Source organism: Mastigoproctus giganteus, chromosome 8 (genome assembly GCF_048544385.1).
Source record: "Mastigoproctus giganteus isolate SK-2022 chromosome 8, ASM4854438v1, whole genome shotgun sequence".
Taxonomy (NCBI): Eukaryota; Metazoa; Arthropoda; class Arachnida; order Uropygi; family Thelyphonidae; genus Mastigoproctus; species Mastigoproctus giganteus.
In genome coordinates, this window is record NC_143582.1 from 161,177,811 (window position 1) to 161,197,305 (window position 19,495).

Below are 19,495 nucleotides of genomic sequence, written 5' to 3' on the forward strand. Positions count from 1 at the left end.
AACACTGCTTAAGCTCGTTATCAAGCGCAAAATGGATTCCACGGAGTGCATCCTTCAGGGGGCTGAAGAGGTGATAGAAGGTGCAAGATCTGGGTTAGGAGAGGAATGAGAAAGAACAGTGTACCCCAGTTTTGCAATGGCCTCCATTGTGTGCAGACTGGTGTGGGGTCATGCATTGTCATGGAGAAGAAGAACCTCATCAATGTTTTTGTCCAGTTGAACTCTATGGATGCAGGTTTCAACTTTTTCAACGTTTCCACATATCAATCTGAGTTGATTGTGGTGCCACACTCCAAGAAGTCTACAAGCAATCCCCCCCATCTTTGCCCAAAACACTATTGCCATGACTTCCAACAGAAGTCATGGCAATAGTGTTTCCTCTTAAAGAGAAAAAGACAGCCTTCTTAAAGTAAGACTCTTTAAAGTGTCTTAATCAACATCTAACTATACTCACATCTACACAGGAGGAGCAGTGCGTAGCACATGCTTCTTGATTAGACCGGGGGTTCAAGCCCATGACCACCAAATACGGAGGATGCGGAAAGGTCGGGGAATGACCACTGCATATCCCTGGAGCAATATGGCCTTAGTTGCTAATGCTCCTAAAACCCAAACAACAACATCACATCTACAGTATTGTCGCCATAAACATTTTTGAGATGCATATGGATTTCAATAGGCATCACTTCTTCCTTGTAAGAAATTCAATCACCATTCTTTGCTTGATATGTATATCTGTAACATCTACCATTTTTAAGTATCTGTGTGCTGCACGCACAAGGCCAATCACAGTGCCACTCAGTACGGTGAAACTAGAAACCTCAAGTGACTCAGTGACATATGGAATGATCTATGGCACCACATTTGAAAGCAAAAAAATAGCATTAGCATTAGTAGAGGCATATGATTTAAGGAAGCAAGCTTATGCAGCATCAGCCAAAAAAAAAAAAAACCCTCCAATTTCATCCTTCTATTTGTTCCAAATGCCTGTCCAGCTCAGTCTTAAATTTATTTAGGCTATCAACTTCCACAGCAAAAGATGAAGTCTGTTCCACCAATCAACCACCCACTAGCTAAAAGCAAATTTCTGCACATCTATTTTGAACTTTTTTCTGCACATCTATTTTGTCTTTCTTCGATTTGAATCTGTGCTCCCTCAGGTTCTTAATCTGACGAAGAGGAAGAATCCCATCAGCATTCAGCTTGCTGAACACATTCAAGGCCTTATACACCTCAGTCAGATCACTTCTCAGATGTTTACTCTACAGGTGCTGCAATTTGCAGAATTTTAGCCTTTCTTTTGCACCCCTTTGTTCCCCTCACCAATCTTGTTGCCCTTCTTTTTACTCATTCTAGCAACTCTACATCCTTCCTAAAATGAGGCCTCCAGACCTGTGCACAGTACTCTAGGTGTGGCTTGACCATTGCCTTGTATAACAGGATTATCACTTCCCTGTCCCTGCTGGCAAAATTCCTATATATCATTGACAAGACTTCATGACCTGCCCTGGCAGTCCATATGCACTGCTCAGCAAACTTCATATTTGACTGCACAATTACCCCAGGTCTTTTTCCGCTTTCCTGAGTGTAGTACCACACAGTTGGTATGTTTGTCTTTGGTTATTGCTACCCATATGCATTATTTTGAATTTGTCAATATTAAACTTCAGTTGCCACTTCTCTGTGTATTTGCCAAACTTGTCTAGATCCAGCTGGAGTAGCTTACTGTTGTTAACCCTGCCAATTTTTTGTATCATTTGCGAACTTGGACATTAATCCTGAAATACCTTCATCAATATCATTGAACCCTGGGGGAACTCCACTAATAACATTTGTCCATGAAGAGCAGTGTCCAATGATTACCACTCTGTCGTCTCCCATTCATCCAGTCCTTTATCCAATGTAGCAACTTGCTCTTAATGCCATACCTCTCCAATTTGTACAGTAGTCTTCCATGTGCAACAGTATCAAAAGCTTTCCTGAAATCCAAGTATATGATATCAAAATTATTTTTGACATTCAGTTCCTTTGTGACCACATAATAGTATCCAATAAAATTGGTCAGACAAGACCTCCCTTTAACAAACCCATGCTGTGTCTTAACTATTACTGCATTCTTGTCTAGATGATCCTGCAATGCTTCTGTAACCAGTGACTCCATTATTTTCCCCGGAATACAAGTTAAACTAACACTTCCCTATAGTTACTTGTCACCTTTTGTGAACCCCCTTCACCTCCAGTCCATGGGATCTGCTCTGATTCCAAGGAAGCTCTTATAATTATGGCTAGGGTTTTGCTTACTTCCTTTAATATAACTGGATAGATCCTGTCCACCACAGGTGCCTTCCTTAAGTTTAACTTCAATTTCTCCACCACTTAGCTCCGTGTTAGATAAACTTCTGTCATTCCTTTCATTGAATAACTCCTCATGTGTAAATGTAGATGCAAAATACTCATTCAGTTTATCAGCTACCTGAGCATGATCATCAATAGTCAACCCATCTATGTTAAGCAGTCCAATCTGATTCATTCCTTTCCTTCTAGAGTTTACATAAGTAAAGAACTCTTTGCTGTTTTTCTTTGCCAACGTTGTCTGGTAATCTGCCTTCACCTGCTTAACCTCCTTTGTGACTGGATTACAGACAAGCTTATATCTGCCATAGCCTTCTGTGTCACCCCATACATTCTTCTTCTCTGCCACGAGCCTCATTAATTCATCTGACATCCATTTAGGCCTGAACCTTGAACAGTATTCCTTAGTTGGAATGAAAAGCCTAGTAGCTTCCAAGATAAAGTCCATGAATGCTTACCATTTAGAATTCAACGTTGGTAACATAATCAAAAACAGCATGTCAAATACAGTAAATCTGTAGATCTCTTACTCTTAATGTTATTAGTTCCAAAGTGTACAACAATATCACCTTTTGTGCTCTTAAAAGTTGGCTCTTCAATGTCAACAACTTTTGCCACTGGCAGACATACCCTGGTCCTGTTCCACCTATCCTTCGTGCATAGTATATTCCCCGTCCCCTTGACAATAAAGTCACCTACAATAACTAGTTCCTTTTGGGACCAGCGTATTTTGCCTTGGTGATTGCCCTTGTTGCCTGATGCACAGGAGTGAGCTCTGCCGTTGAGCTGGGCAGCTGAGAGCTCTATGGGCCCCTCATTAATTTCTTCAATGGCATTTATCCTAACCTCAAGCTCTCATAGATGTCATCAGAACACTGAATTGGCACCTAATTTCTTGACACTCTAGGCATCTAGCGCACACCAAGACATCCTCCTTGGCTAGATCATGTCTCGTTTTAGAAAGTTCAGCAAACATTTCACATTTTTTGAGACTGATGTGTTGTAGAATCGCCCCCTTCGTTACTCCTCCGAGTCACAGCACTCTCCGCTAGTCTGTGTCCTTGCTTCGCAGCTCTAGTCTGGGTCACAATGGAATTTAATAAGATTAATAAATATTTTTGATTAATTGATACTATACTAAATTAGGAGGCATTACTTTCGTACCAGTCCTTGTGTACATATGTGTTTGTGCCAATTAAATAACAATGCTGACGCTACTACAAAAAAAAAGAATAACGGTAAACTAAGGTTATATCTTTTCAAAGTAATCACCTCTGATGTGTACATACTGTTTACATCTTTTATACTAGTTTTTAAAACACTTTTGGAACTCCTCTTCTGGTACCGCTTTCAGCTGGTCGGTTGCTGCTTCCTGGATGCACTCGATCTTCCCATATCGCGTCCCAAATGACGAATAGATTTTTTTGTCATTTGGGACGCGAAATCAATGACTAATAGATTTTTTTTTTTTTTTTTTTGCCAAAAATTGCTTGATAATTTGACCATTTTGCATCTCACCCGACGAATTTGATCCCACCTCTTCAACACCTCCTCATAGAACTTTTTCATGACTGTTGTCCCTAGAGGCACAAATTCTTGATGGATAATGCCTTCAATATCGAAGAAGGCGATCAACATGGTTTTCACTTGCACTTTTTTCTGGCGGGGAGAGGACAGCAAATTCCATTCTGAACTCTGACCTTTTGTCTCGGGATCATATTGAAATACCCAACTCTCATCACCTTTAATGATTCTACTCAAAAACGTTGGTTCGTTGTCAACACTCGACTCTCTTTTCTCGTTGCTCAAAACTCAATGATGCAGTACAAAACGGGAACAAATTTTTCTCTTACTCAAATCCTTTAGAATTTCTCGTAGATTCCTTATTGCTACTGATCATCTCAGCAAGCAACCTCGTTGAAATTGATCTGTCTTCCATCACAATTTTTCTAAACTTTGTGACATTCTCCGGTGTTCAAACAGAGATCAGTCGGCCAGGTTGGGCATCATCCTGTAGCGACTTGCCTCCTTTATGAAAATGAATAAACCATTCAAACACGCTTAGCCGAGACAAACATTCATCAGCATAAACTTTTTTTAAATTGTCAAAAGTTTCTGTGGCACTTTTTACCAATTTACAATAAAATTTGATAACTGTTCTTTGCTCCATTTTCAATTTTCTGACGACATGCACAAAACTACTGTTACTGTTTCCGTCATTAATCATGAACTACCTACCGGACAAGTTTCAGCTTGCACTCGCTGGAAAGAGCACACTCTAGCAGATCTAATCGCGTACTATTTTGGTTTCTTACATTAATACTAAATGCAGAGCACATGCAGTCTTGTTACTTAATTGGCACCGACCGGGCTAGCTGGGTGGGTAAAGTGCCTGCCTGGCAACCCAAAGGTCGCAAGTTCAAATCCTGCCTCGGGCTTGGATAATATGATGGTGCTGTACTCTCAGATTGGACCTCACGAAGGAAGAAGGAAAAAACTGGTTCCTTCGTGTATTGCTCACATCATATGAAAAAAAAAAAAAAAATTAATTGGCCCTGTTTGTATATCACATTTATTGACCAAAATCAACAATACTACACAGCATTTTTAATTTTGTGTAGTATATACAGAAATGGTAGCAAAAGGATTGTATAAGGTTATATCATATGTATACTTACCAAGTTTTTGGAATTTTCAGATTTGTGTAAATCTGAAACAAATGGTCCATAAAACTTTACAGTTTTATGGACCATTTGTTTTTTTCTGTATTTCAGTCAAATGATATGTTTTTCAAATATGGACCCACTGAATATATCAATTATAGGCTTGAAAGTAATTGTTAGGTGACTTCTCATCTTTAATGCCATATACCAGGGGTGGCCAACGAGTCGATCGCGGATTTAATTTCGGTTAATCACAACGAATTTTAAATATACAGTCATCCCTCGATTTGTGCACCTTGTGCATTGAAATTTTTGAGATGGTAGATCGCGGTGCATTTTGAAGGAAAAAGGTAGATTGCATCACATATTAAGTTGGCCACTCCTGCCATAGACAGTGTATGCTGAACATGTATCTGATATGTGGTTTGGGTCCTGTTTTGTAATGGATGGAAGTAGGCAGGTTGTTTTTTTTTGTGATTTGTAACCTTAACTAGTTTTTCTAAAATGTATTAGATTAATTCTTCTAATTTTTCGCTATTGAAAAAAAAAGTATATTGCAACCATGCAACTTACCAGAAGATAAAATATGAGCAATGTATCTGTTGTTAGCTACCTGCTCCAGGTTAATTCTTCTATTTTAGATGTTCCAAGTTCAGAAGCAGTTCACAACTCTTTAGATGGATATTTTAGACATTACTGTAATAGACATGTTGATGTGAAGTGGAGTAGGTTAGCCAGTGTTTGTGGAGTGGATAGAGGATGGAATTTAAGTATGACAAAATATCTAAATTTGTTTGGTCTATCCTCATTGCTCACAGTAATTCAGAATGCACACTTTTAGCCTTTTCAAAAAGAACAGAACAGAATTCAGGTCAACTATATCAGACAAAATGTTGTGTATAGTTTTTAAAATGCAGAAAATTAGGCAATATCCAAGAAGAGGAAAAGTAACACTTGCAGTCAGAACAAATTTCAGATGATTCTGACTGCTTCAGTCAGTAGCAGTGGTATTCCAATGTAGCTGAGTGGCCAAGTCTGAGAGTGCAGAAGGATATGCATTCGAGTGGACTGTCGTTCAAGCCTGTGTGACTCTAAATATTGTAGATAGCAGGTGGTGTGGAACTTATTAAAGATATAATCACTGCCAAGGGTAAACAGAAAGGGATTTTGCTTTCTTAAAGGTGACTATAACGGTATTAGAATTTTTTAAAATTCATTTCAATGGAAGAAACAGCTGAAGATGTTAACACTTGTAAATGGGAAAGTAATCAGAAGCTATTAAGATTTTGAGATATTGTTCAAGGACCAAAGTCCATGTTAGATGGACTGATGAGACTAGTGACAGAATATAAATGCTTGGGATGATTATAAATTATGAGGGGGGGGACACAGAAACTTACAGTAAGTATAAACTAGTCTGCAGTTAACTAAACACACTTTAGGCCTAAAGTGTTGTTGTCAACAGCATTGAGTTCTAACTTATATTGCATAAACAATACCAAAATGAAGTATCCAAAGAAATTCCCAACAATATATTATTGATCATTGTTTAATTAACAGATAAGCATAATAAAGAAACCTTCTACATAGAAATTGATGCAGATTTTACTGTAAACCCACAAGTGTATTTATTTTTAATGTGTGTATTTTGAAACCTTCCATTACTTTGCCATTATTATCTGGACACTTCTTCGTTGATGGGGAGGCGCTATGGTCGATAGAGAAAAGACATTCTTCATTCACTTTACTCAGCCTGTTTAGTGTTTTATTCAGCTCAATCAGTTCTCTCCCACAATGACTAGTTGTCAGACTTTGCACTCCGTGTCTTCTGAACTGTTCTCAGAAAATTAGTGGTAAGTTCATCGATCTGCACTTATCACTAATCTGGTTGCCCTTTCCTGAACCCTCTCCATAAGTTCTAGATGAACTCATGGAGAGGGTTTAGAAACCTTTTTTTTTTCAGTTCCAGAACTGAATACGATATTCCAAATGCTGTAACTATTGTCTCTTATAGAGGGATAATAATGTCCTATAAATCATGGACAGGATGCTATGTGCCTACCCAGCCACCTGTTTGTACATGGAAAATGATGTGCCAGATTGAATTGTAACACCTGTCTTTTTTTTCTTTTTGTGTCTTCAACCACTTTTTTAGCTTCTTTCTCTCTAGCTTATAGCATTAGTAGAGGCATTTGATGCAAGAAAGCAAACTTATGCAGCATCAGCCAAAAAAAAAAAAAAAAAAAACCACTTCCACTTCACCCCTCTGTTTGTTCGAAATACCTGTCCAGCTGAGCCTTAAACTTATTTAGGCTATCAACTTCCATGACAAGGGATGGAAGTCTGTTCCACCAACCAACCACCCGCTGGCTAAAGGCAAATTTCTATCCTACATCTGTCTTTCCTCAATTTGAATTTATGCCCTCTCAGGCGATTATTCTGAGCAAGAGGAAGAATCCCATCAGCATTGAGCATGCTCAAACCATTCAAGGCTTTATACACCTCTATCAGATCACCTCGCTGGTGCTTAGTCTCCAGACACTGTAATTTGCAAAACTTAAGCCTTTCTTCGTAAGAGCACCCCTTTGTTCCATTCCCTAATCCTGTTGCCCTTCTCTGTACTCATTCCAGCAGCTCTACATTGTTCTTGAAATGAGGCCTCCAGACCTGTATACTCTAGGTGTGGCCTGACCATTGCCTTATACAAGGGAATAATCACCTCCTTATCCCTGCTAGAAAGATTCCTATATTTCATTGACAATACACCATGAGCTACTCTTGCAGCCCATCTGCACTGCTCAGAGAACTTCATATCTGCTTGCACAACCACCCCCAGGTCCCTTTCATTCTCTACCACTGTCAGTGTAGTACCACAGAGTTGATACGTTGCTCTGGGGTTGCTGTTTCCCATGTGTAGTACTTTACATTTGTCAATGTTAAACTTCATTTGCCACCTCACAGCCCATCTGCTCAACCTTTCCAGATCCTGTTGCAGCAGCATAGTGTCAGTAGTGTCCTTGACAACCCTGCAAACTTGGACTTTAAGCGTGATATACCATCATCAATATCATTTATAAATACAGAAAACAATAATGGACCCAACACTGAACCCTGAGGGACTCCACTAATAACATTAGTCCATGATGAGCAGTATCCATTGATTACCACTCTCTGTCTTCTCCCCTTCAACACCCCTTTATCCTTAGCAGCAATTTGCCTCCAATGCCGCACTGCTCCAATTTGTGCAGCAGTCTTCCATGTGCAACTGTATCAAAAGCCTTTCTAAGATCCAAGTATATAATATCAAAGTTATTCCCTGCATCCAGTTCTTTTGTGACTGCATCATACTATCCAATCAAATTGGTCAGGCAAGACTTCCCCTTAACAAAACCATGCTGTGTCCGAGCTATAACTGAAGTCTTGTCTAGATGATCCTGCCGTGCTTCTTTAACCAGTGCCTCCATTAATTTTCCTGGAACAGAAGTTAAACTCGCAGGTCTATAATTACTTGTGTCAGCCTTTGATCCTCCTTTGTGAATTGGGGTTACATTTGCACATCTCCAGTCTGTGGGTACCTCCCCTGAGTCCAAGGAAGCTCTCATAATTATGGCTAAGGGTTTGCTTACTTCCTTTGCTGCCTCCTTTAATATAACTGGATAGGTCCCACCACCTCAGGTGCTTTTCTTGTGTTTATTTTCAACAATTTCTCCTCCACTTTACTCTCAGTTATTACAAGATTCTCTAGCTTACTGCCAGAGTTGAATACACCTCTGGCATTCCCCTCGCTGAATAACTCCTCATGTGTGAATGCCGATGTAAAATATTCATTTAGTTTGTTAGCTACCTGAGCAGGATCATCTACAGTTGACCCATCGATATCAAGTGGACTAATCTGATTCATCCCCTTTCTTCTAGAGTTTACATAAGTATATTATATATAAATTCAGGGTTTCTGTTCACTAAATACATAACCTTACATTTAGAATTATCTAAATATATAAATTAGAATAATTTTATCTTGCCATTTTTCAAACCATACGTGCAACCAATATCCAAAACTTTCTGAAGTAATGTGGCTTGGCTCTTATTATTAACCATCGTTCCAACCTCCAGATCATCATTTGACTGACAGTATCCTTTGGATACTTCATCAATATAATTTATGAAAATTAGAAATAGGAGGGGACCAACCCTAATAGATCCCACTTGTTACAGTGGTCCACCCTGAAAATTGATCATTTATGACATTAATTATGAAATTAAATTTTAAAATTGAAGAAATTTAATATCAATTTAAAATCTATTTATACTTGAGTAATTATGGGGCATTCTATACTATTTTAAGTTTTGAAATATCAAATACTTTATTCCTCACTATGAGTATGCTTTGGATATTTATATTCTGGCCATGCATTTTCTGTTTCATTTTCCATGCTTTGTGTTCTGTGGCCAGAATGCTGCTTTTGTCCTTTAGCTTTCTCCACGATGTGAAGAAGCATTAGTGATCAAATTCCTCCTTATACTTTTTTCCCCCAGCTATATATTAGCAACAGTCAGGGTCCAAAGAATCACAATGCACTATAAGCAGGATCGTGTTAGAAAATTCTAGTCATTTTTCGGCATTCAAACTTCATATGTACTATCAATTTTGCTCGTCTCTTTTTGTGCAATAATTCCAATACTACGTCTAAGAAAAATCGCATTGTTTCATTCTTTTATTGATGCACTGTACAATAAAGTATTTAAAAAACCAATATTCATGTTGTTAAATTTACATAAACATGATAAACACACACCTTTTGTCACAAAAATAATCAATGCTCACAAAAACTGCTTTTCCATGGTTGTATCGACTGTTACATTTGTGTTTTGAAATTAACAAACGGTTGAAAATTTAGGAGAAAAGGGAAAACATAATGCACTCTTGTGTTCTTTCAATTACTAAGTAGACATTACTAAAAAAACAATCAAGGGTTGACTGTTTCATTGCAATTCTGTTTCTTTTTAACAATTTCAGTAAGGTGTTATTTCACTATCTCCACCTAATTTGTACAGACCCAATCACTGTCATTTCTTAAACTTCTTCTTTTCATACGTTACTAACACCAACTTTGTTTCCATTACCACAGAACCTATACTACTTTTGAATTACCCCAAGCCAACTTTTGCAAAAATAACTAAATGCTGCATCTTAAGTAGCAGTACACTACAGGGAATAAATCAATACTGACTACCTCCTTGAGCACCCTTTAAATCCACGCTTTATTTAGTCTATTGTTCTGACGGGCCCACTCCCACCAACTGAAATATTTTCTTTCTTCGTAAATTTATTTTTGCATACTATTCTTGTCCAGAGAAATAGGTAGTTGTAAGACTTTGTATCTTAAAAACTATTTAAAATATACTGTGCAGTAAAGTTAAGTTGTTTATTATTGTTCTTATGGAATTCAAAAGATAATGCAATTGCTGATTTGTGTTACAACTGAAAATATTGCCACGTGTTCATAAGGAATCCAAAATGTTGATCTTTAGTGACTAAAAACACAATTGATGAAAAACGGGAGATATGTTTGCATTGCATTATAATGGGTTTTAGCTGTATGTCTGTTTATTTGCCATTAGGTGATCTTCATTTCTCTCAAATTTTTTGTGACAGCTTTATATATTGGCAAACTTTATCCTGCTACTTAAAAAAAAAATCAAACTACATTTCCTGTCCAGTGGGCTCCAATAAGAATATTTATGTATGATCTTTAGATAATAACTTGTTCCAAATTTTTTTTTTTTTTTTTTTATATATTTAGTCTGCACTTTAAATTTTCAATCAGCTTTTGTTTTTGTATAACTAATTCTCATGTCTATTTTATTCAGAGGTTCTTGAAAGTCCTTACATAAGAACCAGGGCTGTAATGGAGAATATATGCCATATGCCCTCTGGATTTTTTTTTAGGTCAATAGTGTATACCTTCTGGTTTTTAAAGGATTTGAAAAACCAAATATTATGAAAATATTTACTGAAATTTTAAAAATCAAATTCATTAGAATTTGATTCTCAGGCAATACTCAGTTTTAGCTTTTTTAATACACACACAGGTAAATGCCGTATACCCTCTGGAATTTGATTAATAAACCTTATATGCACAGTATACGCTCTGATTTTCATAACATTCATAGAATATACCTTTTGCTAATTTTACAACTACAGCACTGATAAGAACCCAATATCATTTGCATGATAATCCAATTTCCCACCTTAGACTTTGATTGTAATTTGCATTTTTTTTATTAAATGTTTAAGCTGTGAATGTATGGATTAATAAAGGATTCAAAAATCCTAGGTGCAAGTCATGGGCCAAGAAATTTTATTCTGAAAACTCATCTTTATAGTAATATTTTACCTACAGCATTATTGAAAAAAAAAAAATGCTGTTGTTAAACTAGCCTTATACAGCAGCCAATGAAAATGTTGACTGGTAACTCTTTGGCTGTGTGAACTTCAGGGTGTCAGTGCTTTTTTTTTTTTTTTTTTAATGGGATTGTATTATGGATAGTATTGCATTAATAGCATGACGGTAGGTATGGTCAGTTGCATCATGCTGTTAATAATGTGCAATTGGCCATACCTGTTTTATATTACCACTGCTGTTGCTTTAACCTAATCTTCAAATGGGAGCAATAGCCAGATTGTTAGTTTTATTGCTGTTGTTAAATGGGACATTCTGGGCCTTCACTTTCATAGAGTTTGGCTTTTTTATTATTGTTCTTTTTATTTGATTTTGTAGCATGTCATTTTAGTAAGAATTTTTAAAAGCAGTCTCAAAACCTGTTTGGTGAATTTTTCTCCCCTTTAAATTTCTGGGTAGAGCATACATTTTCAGCAAAGTGTATCGTGTTTTTGAAGAAGCATATAGAACAGGGGCTGCCCAGCTTTTGTTCAAGATTAGCGAAAGCCAACAAGAGCTATATCAGCAATGTCACACTGGTCGTGTGACATTGCTGATGCAATTGTTAAAAAAAAAAAAAAAAACTACCTGTAATTTTTTTGTAAATCCATATGTACTGCACCTAACATTGATGTAAAAAAATAAGATGGATGTTTAAAAAAACCCAGAAAAATAGGGTCAGAATTTGAGTTGAAGTTAACATAGTTTTAAATGCAACTTAATTACAGAGACTGTTTAGCTTACCAGTGTAATAAATATATGAAATATACAGGGTTATCCATTTATTGCTCAACTCAAGATGATTACATATGGAATAGATAAGAATCTGCCGATAAAAGAACCACTAGGTTGCAGTGATCACAGCGTTACTGGTGTAGAATTTACTTAAAGATGTAGCTACCACCAGGGTTAAAGAGAAGGGTTTTTGCTTCATAAAGGTGACTATGGTTGTCTCGGACAATTTTAAATTCTATGCAGTGGAACCAACTGATGATGTTACCAAAAGCAAATTCTAAATGGGAAGCATTCAAGGAATTAATCTTGGCAGCTGCTAAGCTTTTCATACCAACTAAGAAACACTGTTCAAGGTTTAGGCCTAAATACATGTCAGAGAAAAAAAATTCATGGGATGCATATATAAATTATCAGGTGAACAGAAGCCTATGGTAGACATAAGCTAGTCTGTAATCAAGTCACAAAGGAGGTTAGGCAAGCAAAGACAGATTACAAGAAATCTTTGGCAAAGGATGCAAACAAAAACAGCAAAGACTTCTTTACTTAACCAAACTCAGAGAATGAATCAGGCTGGTCTGCTTAATATGCTCAGCTTGCGGACAAACTGAATGAGTATTTTGCATCTACATTCACATATGAAGAATTCTTTAGGGAAGAGGATGCTAAAAGTTTATCAAACTTTAACCGGGATATAAATGATTTTGTAGTAAATGAGAGGAAAGTGACAGAGAAATTGTTGAAGTTAAACATAAGGAACCAGGAGTGAATCTATCCAGTTCTGTTAAGGGAATAAGTAATCCTTTAGCCATAGTTATGAGAGAATCTTTGGATTCAGGGGTGGTCCCCATGGACTGGAGATATGTGAATGTATCCCCAATTCACAGAAGAACAAACAATGACACGAGTAAGTACAGATCTGTTAGTTTAACTTCTATTCAAAGGGAAAGTAATGGAGTCACTGGTAAAAGATGTAATGTAAAATGATCTAAATTATTTAAACTGCTAAAATTAATCTTTAACAGATATAACAGATAGCTATCTGTTGCATGTTTTATTATACATGTAATCAAATTAACACCTCTGTAAATGAAGTCTATACATCTTTACAGTCATGGAAGTAGTTTACAGGGAGTACTATAAAATGTCCGAGAATAATCTCTAATTCTTTAAGAAATTAAAGGCAGATTACCCTTCATGTAGATTGAAGTGCTAGTCATTATTTCACCAATTTTCATTTCTTAATTTTGTTAATTGGAGTTATTGCTAAAAACCATTTGATATAATAGTATCAAATGGTTTATAGCAATAACTCCAATTTGAAAGATTTATCCTGGAGGCCAATTGCTGGAACAAGCTTCCATCTGTTGTTCTGGAAGTGGGTAGTTTGAATAAATGCAAGGAAGAACTAGACCAACTATTTTTAAATCTGAAAACTTTTTATTTTTTTACTTTTCCCCCCTTCATTTGTAGGCCCTAGGCACAGTGCCTACGCATATACTATTTATACAATAAAGCATCAATACAAATGTTAATCGTATTTAGCAGACAGGCTCTAACCCCCGTCCATTCTACTGCACCCTTGCCCCTGACCACTTGGCTATGTCAGGCACATTGGTAGTGGCAGATGCCAGAAGAAAGCAAGCTTATCAGTTTAAAAGTAACTTCCCATAGCAGCTGTCTGCCCTGTCCTCCAACAATGTCTAGGTTTCCCCTGAATTTATTCAAACTACCTGCTGGCTGAAGGCAAATTCCTGCAATCATAATTCTCAATTTAAATGCTGAGTGAGAATACCATCAGCATTCAGTTTTATGCTGATGGCAATTAACACTATAATCAGATGCAGGTGCCTAAAAAAACCTTATCTTTATTGCCAAAATTCCTGTATTTCAGTTGTAAACCCCATGAGCTGTCCTGTCAGTCTTATCTGTATTGCTCAGAGAACATATTTGACTGCACAATTACCCCCAGGTATTTTTCATTATCCATCAATCTGGTATCATTGCTAACCATGTAACTGTCCATATTAAACTTCAATGGCCACTTCTCAGCTTCTGTTGCAGTAAACCTTTATTATTCTCAGTAACCACCCTGTCAACTTTCATATTGTCAGCAAGCTTGGACGTTAAGCAGTCTTCATTAATAACAGTAGTCCAAGAAGAGCAGTGCCCATTAAACTCCACCCCTTTATCTATAGCAGTCTCTGCACTATGATATCCAATCAATGATTCCATTGTTTTCCTTGACTAGGCCTGTAACTCACTTCACCCCTTTATGAATTGGGTAATTATTGAATCTAAACAAATTCAGGTTTAGTTTACATTTAGCTCAATTTCTCTTCTACTTTCCTCTCAGTTAACACAATCATTTGCTGCCAGAGAATATTACTACATTGGAACCAACTAAGATTTCATTAAGGAATAAGCCTGTTAGAAAGACTGCCACTGCAAGTAGAACAATGTGCAAATGAGTGGGCATCTGGATTGCTCACAGGAAAACAATCACCACCTCTTCAATCAACTGGAAATTTTTACAATCATCCTTGCAGGTAAAAAAAAATAATAATAAATAAATAAATAAAATAAAATGGCATAATTCAGGGTGCAAACTTAACATTATGTCCACACTTCACAATTATTTGAGCTATGATATCTGCCACTCATTTCTTTAGTCTATTTCTTTGAAGGTCATCCAAACAACTTACCTCAATGTTCATTTGTTTAGTCTATTTCTTTGAAGGTCATCCAAACAACTTACCTCATGTGCTACAGGAATATTTGTCTGTTTTAATAATATGTGATCTCCAGCTCAGTCTACCATAATTTCTCTGCGGCATTCAGACTATGGCTAGCTAGTGTTCAGGATTTTCTTCATTTATTATGTTTTATTTTTATTGGAGGGGGGGGGGGGGTGTAGCAAGACCTGTACAGGTTGGTCAGAAAATCCCAAAAATTTTTTTATAATCAGTGTAAACAGAAACACATTTGTGATAGAGACTGCACCAGAAATACATTCAGTTGGGAGAATCAATTTTCATTACATGAAAAGTAGTAATGACCAGAGGAAGTTATTCTGATTATTGTTCTTACAAATGTAGAAAATTATTTTCTTCCGTGGTTTTTATATACCTTTTTTAATAGTATATAACAGAGTTATGATGCTCAATGCACTCTATTTGTAGAAGAATAAGACAAACATACCTCAATATGATACGTAGAACACTTTGTAACTTAAATTTTGAAAAAACTATTTTTGTCTTGCAAAATTTATGTTAAAACTTTTTAAAGTGTTTTCAACTGATTTTTTACTGTAATCATTTTGTGTTAATTTGTTTTAATTTCTGGAGAGTATCATATGGAAACGTTCTACGTGTTATATTACGGTAAATTGCTCTTATTCTACAAATGCTTTTTTTTTAAAATAAGCCTTTCCTCTCCAGATAAAAAGTTTGAATCTGGCTCCTTTAGCAATTTAAAAATGGTTTCACAATTATATAATAAGTACTCATTAAAAGGAAATTTATTTTGAGATAGCTTTACATAATATCAACGAGAAGAGGCCATAATAGCTGCAATACCTGAAAAATAAATCAGAGATTACATTAATAAATCAGAGCTACTGTATATTTAATGTAATATATTTAAATGTTTATAATTTGATAGCATTTGGAAAATTTAGGGTTTTTTTTGCCATGGCAAAACTAAGTGTAGGAGCATCAGTATATTGTACAGTCCATTTTCTAGTGAAAAACTAACTCATTCAAGGGCAAGTAAGTGGTCATGGTTTGAAAAAAGCCAATAAGTTCCTTCCATCTCAAAGACTCAAATTCAGTACTTTCCCACACCATGTCAAGTGGAGACTAACCACTGTTATTGCTGAGCATGGAAAATTTTAAAGGATTTCCAAGAATTTCAGCTTTTGTATGCCCAAATTGGGCAATCAACACTCAGTAAGTTTTTATTCCAAAATTTCTAGACTGTGTGTGTGTGTGTGTGTGTGGCAGAGATGGATGCACCATCTCTGATGTGCCCTTGAAACTTATACTGCACAGAGTCCATGTGTCACAAACATATAATACACCTGCAAAAGCATTAACCAGATAATGCAAACTGAGGTCTCTAGTATTCACACTGGTGGTGGTGGTGGTGGCGGCTATAAACAGATTACAAAAGGAATCTGTACTGTGTTAAGAAGTAAAACATATAGTATATAAGAAATGCAATATTATTATTTGACACATTGAAAAAAAATTCTTATTTTTATAATAAAGTTTGTGAGAAATATTTTTTGGCTTTGCTTGAAAGTTTTTTTTGCTAAGGAAGTGAAACAAATTAGCACTAGTCTATATATTATTTGTATAGCAGATTTATTTACCAATCTAGAAACTGTATACTGCAAGTTGCTATTTACAGAAGTAAACTAGCAAAATTTTCAGTAATATGTTTAATAAAAAAAAAAGTACAGTTTGAAGCATTTCTACAACCAAAATGCTTGTTTATAAAATATTCTGTTAACACTTTTGCTGCTGGCTTTTCCAACAACCTTTCTTGACCCTGGACTGAAAAGAGCAGAAGCATTTCTGAGATTTCTTCTCACTATAACTGAATTAATCAGTTCCCAGTGAAGGTTGCTTGACAGAAATATCTGGTGTTTCTTATGCCAAATTGCAAGAAAAAGCTCTAAACATAGGGTAGTTCCCATTCAAGTGGAAACCTTTTAGATTTCCACTTGAATGGGAACTTGAAGCTGCATATTTGCATTCAGGAAGCAGTGAAAGCGTTAACATAAAATTAGTTTCATGTTTGTATAATTTTTATTTTTTAATCAGGTATGTAGCTTTTCCAGAGAGACATAATAATGTGGTACTATTGTACAGATAGCTTAAACCATCATTGTGAAGTGGTGCATTAAGTGCTTGGCCTTCCACTAAAATGCCTATCCAAGGAATAATACTACATTTGATAAACAGCCGTATATTTCTTTTCAGGAAGAAAATGGGAAGGTAAGATGGCGACGTTAGTTTTTATCTTTAGATGACGGTGCAATAAAGCCATCACAACATAACCAGGTGGAAGGATAGATGGGCAGAAGTTGTTGCTAGTGCTTTGTAAAGAGACAAGCCAATTGTGATATGAAATACTTGTATCTTGAACAGCAGACCTGTTCAAGCCCTGTACCTGAAAGGGTCATTGGCAAGGAAAAGATTAAGAGAATTAAGGTATGGTTTGGTTCATAGGTAAATAAATTGTATGATTACCTGAGCATGTCTATAGATGTGGGTTGGGAAGGATCAGCCATCCAGGGTCTGTAAGGACCCTCTGTTGTCTTTGGTTCATTATGACAAGTGTTTGATTAATTTTTTTTCTTTAGATTTCTTTTTACCTATAGGTTTCTTGGGTTCTATTACTTTCAGAACGTATTCATTGTCGATATCTTGGTCTTGAACAGTCTGCAGAAGCTTAATCTTGTTAAGTTCCAGTACACACTGCTTTTTCTCCTCTTCTCTCAAAGACCTGCATTATTTACTCTAGTCAGTTCCACCCCCCCCCCCTTATTTTCTTACATCTATATCAAGGGTGCATCTTACCATGCTGTGATCACTTCCAACATTTACCTATATCTTTAGTGAGGATGAAGTCAATTTCATTAGTTGGTAATCCATTTGGGCTCTTGCATGTCCACTTCCTGGTCACCCTTTTCTTGAGGGAAGGAAAAAAAAAATCATCACTGACATTCCTTGAGATTCTGTAAATTCCACAAGTCTTCATTTCTGTGCTGTTTTGTCTCTTTCCATCCTTAGCATTGAAGTCCCCCATACTGATGGTGTAGTGAGTTTTTTCTGTTCATCTAGAAGTCTCAATTTCAGTACATTTCTTCAACCTCTTTATCATCATGGCTCGATGTTGGTGCATATATTATTATAATCTTTAGTTTGTACCTCTTAGAAATCCAGATTAGTAGTCTTGACACCTTCGCGATGTCCCTTTAAATTCCAAAATGTTATATTTAATATCTTTAGGGACAAGACAGCCAACTCCACCTTCACTCTTTCCACCTGATAAATTTGTAAGTGATTCATTTCTTCTTGTTTCAGCCAAGCTGACAATATTCTAATTCACATTTTTTAATTTTGTTTCCAGCTCTAATATCATATCTTCACCGATGAGTGGTGTAACAGGCCAAGTTCAGTTTCTGTGCATGGTAGCCTAATTGTACCCAGAGATTCTTTGCACTCTCTGCTTCCACTCTAAGCCTCTTCCTGCTGTAAGAGGGAGAGTAAAAAGACTGGAGAATAAGGGCCATGAAGAGAACCACTCTACCCCTTCTTTGCCACCTAAGTGACGTAACAGGGTTTACCAATGAGAAGCCCCCAGGCAAATCCTAATGTAAGTCAGAAGTGGTCATATGAGGGTCTATTTTTATTCTGATTATACATATAAGGGGTGTGTGCTGCTTATATTTTCCATCCACATTGGCCCTTTCTTTGATATGAACCTGTCTCATGTTTCAGCTTATTTTGTTAAAAACTCAAATTTTTTACTGTTTTCTACCTTCCTCTGAGTAAGGGAAGTATGTTCGTGTAAGGTCAAAGTACAGTCTATGAACACTAAAACATTTCACTGGGTTTCTTTTTGTTTGCTTCTATTCAGAGCCACTTCTACTCTGCTTAAATCATCACTCATTTTTGTTTGCATTAATTTGCATGACTGTCAAATGTTGTTTAAAAACAGGTTTTTTCATTTTCTCTGCATTATGGCAATTGGTAGTAGCAGAGAGCAAACATGCTGCACTTTGCCATTCTCATTTGGGTACAGGCTCATCTGCAAAGATAATTCATATTAAAAGCTTTGTTGTTGCTCGTCATTTTCTAGTGCAGGGAAGAAATTTTTTTGTGTGTGTGTGTTAGGATGATACAGGAGTAACGGTTGATAATGTACCACAGCTTAATGTTTTTAAAGTACTTTTCTTCACAGTAAATTGTGCTTGTTATGTGAGGAATCTTCTGCGATACATACTTAGAATTAATATTTTCAACAAAGGAAATTAAAAAATAGTGATTCACTTACTTTCGAAGTCTATTTTCTCAGTTATATTCTTTGTTTTTATATTTTCTTCTTGATTGGCTATGAAAATCAATCCTTCTCCAACATCTTTCCAGTCATATTTATTCATCCAGTGTTTCAGCTGTAAATCTTAGAGAAAGAAAGAAAAATAAGTTTTTCCCCCCTCTTATACTGGTACTTTTGTAACATTGTAGATAATAAAAAATCGGCTAAGGTAGCACTTGAGAAGGTTAAACATAT

General features: G+C 36.3%; 1 protein-coding gene across 1 annotated transcript in view; it reads right to left on the reverse strand.

Annotated features, from left to right (window-relative positions):
- Window positions 1–15,736: 15,736 nt before the first annotated feature.
- Window positions 15,737–19,495, reverse strand: part of eIF3k (eukaryotic translation initiation factor 3 subunit k) — a 72,584-nt gene continuing 68,825 nt past the window's right edge. Inside the window, exons 7-8 of the mRNA XM_090379855.1 lie at window positions 19,259–19,384; window positions 15,737–15,768 (exon numbers count right to left, since the gene is read on the reverse strand). Of these exons, the coding sequence (XP_090235981.1) occupies window positions 15,737–15,768; window positions 19,259–19,384 (158 nt within the window). The remainder of the gene's footprint in view (window positions 15,769–19,258; window positions 19,385–19,495) is intronic.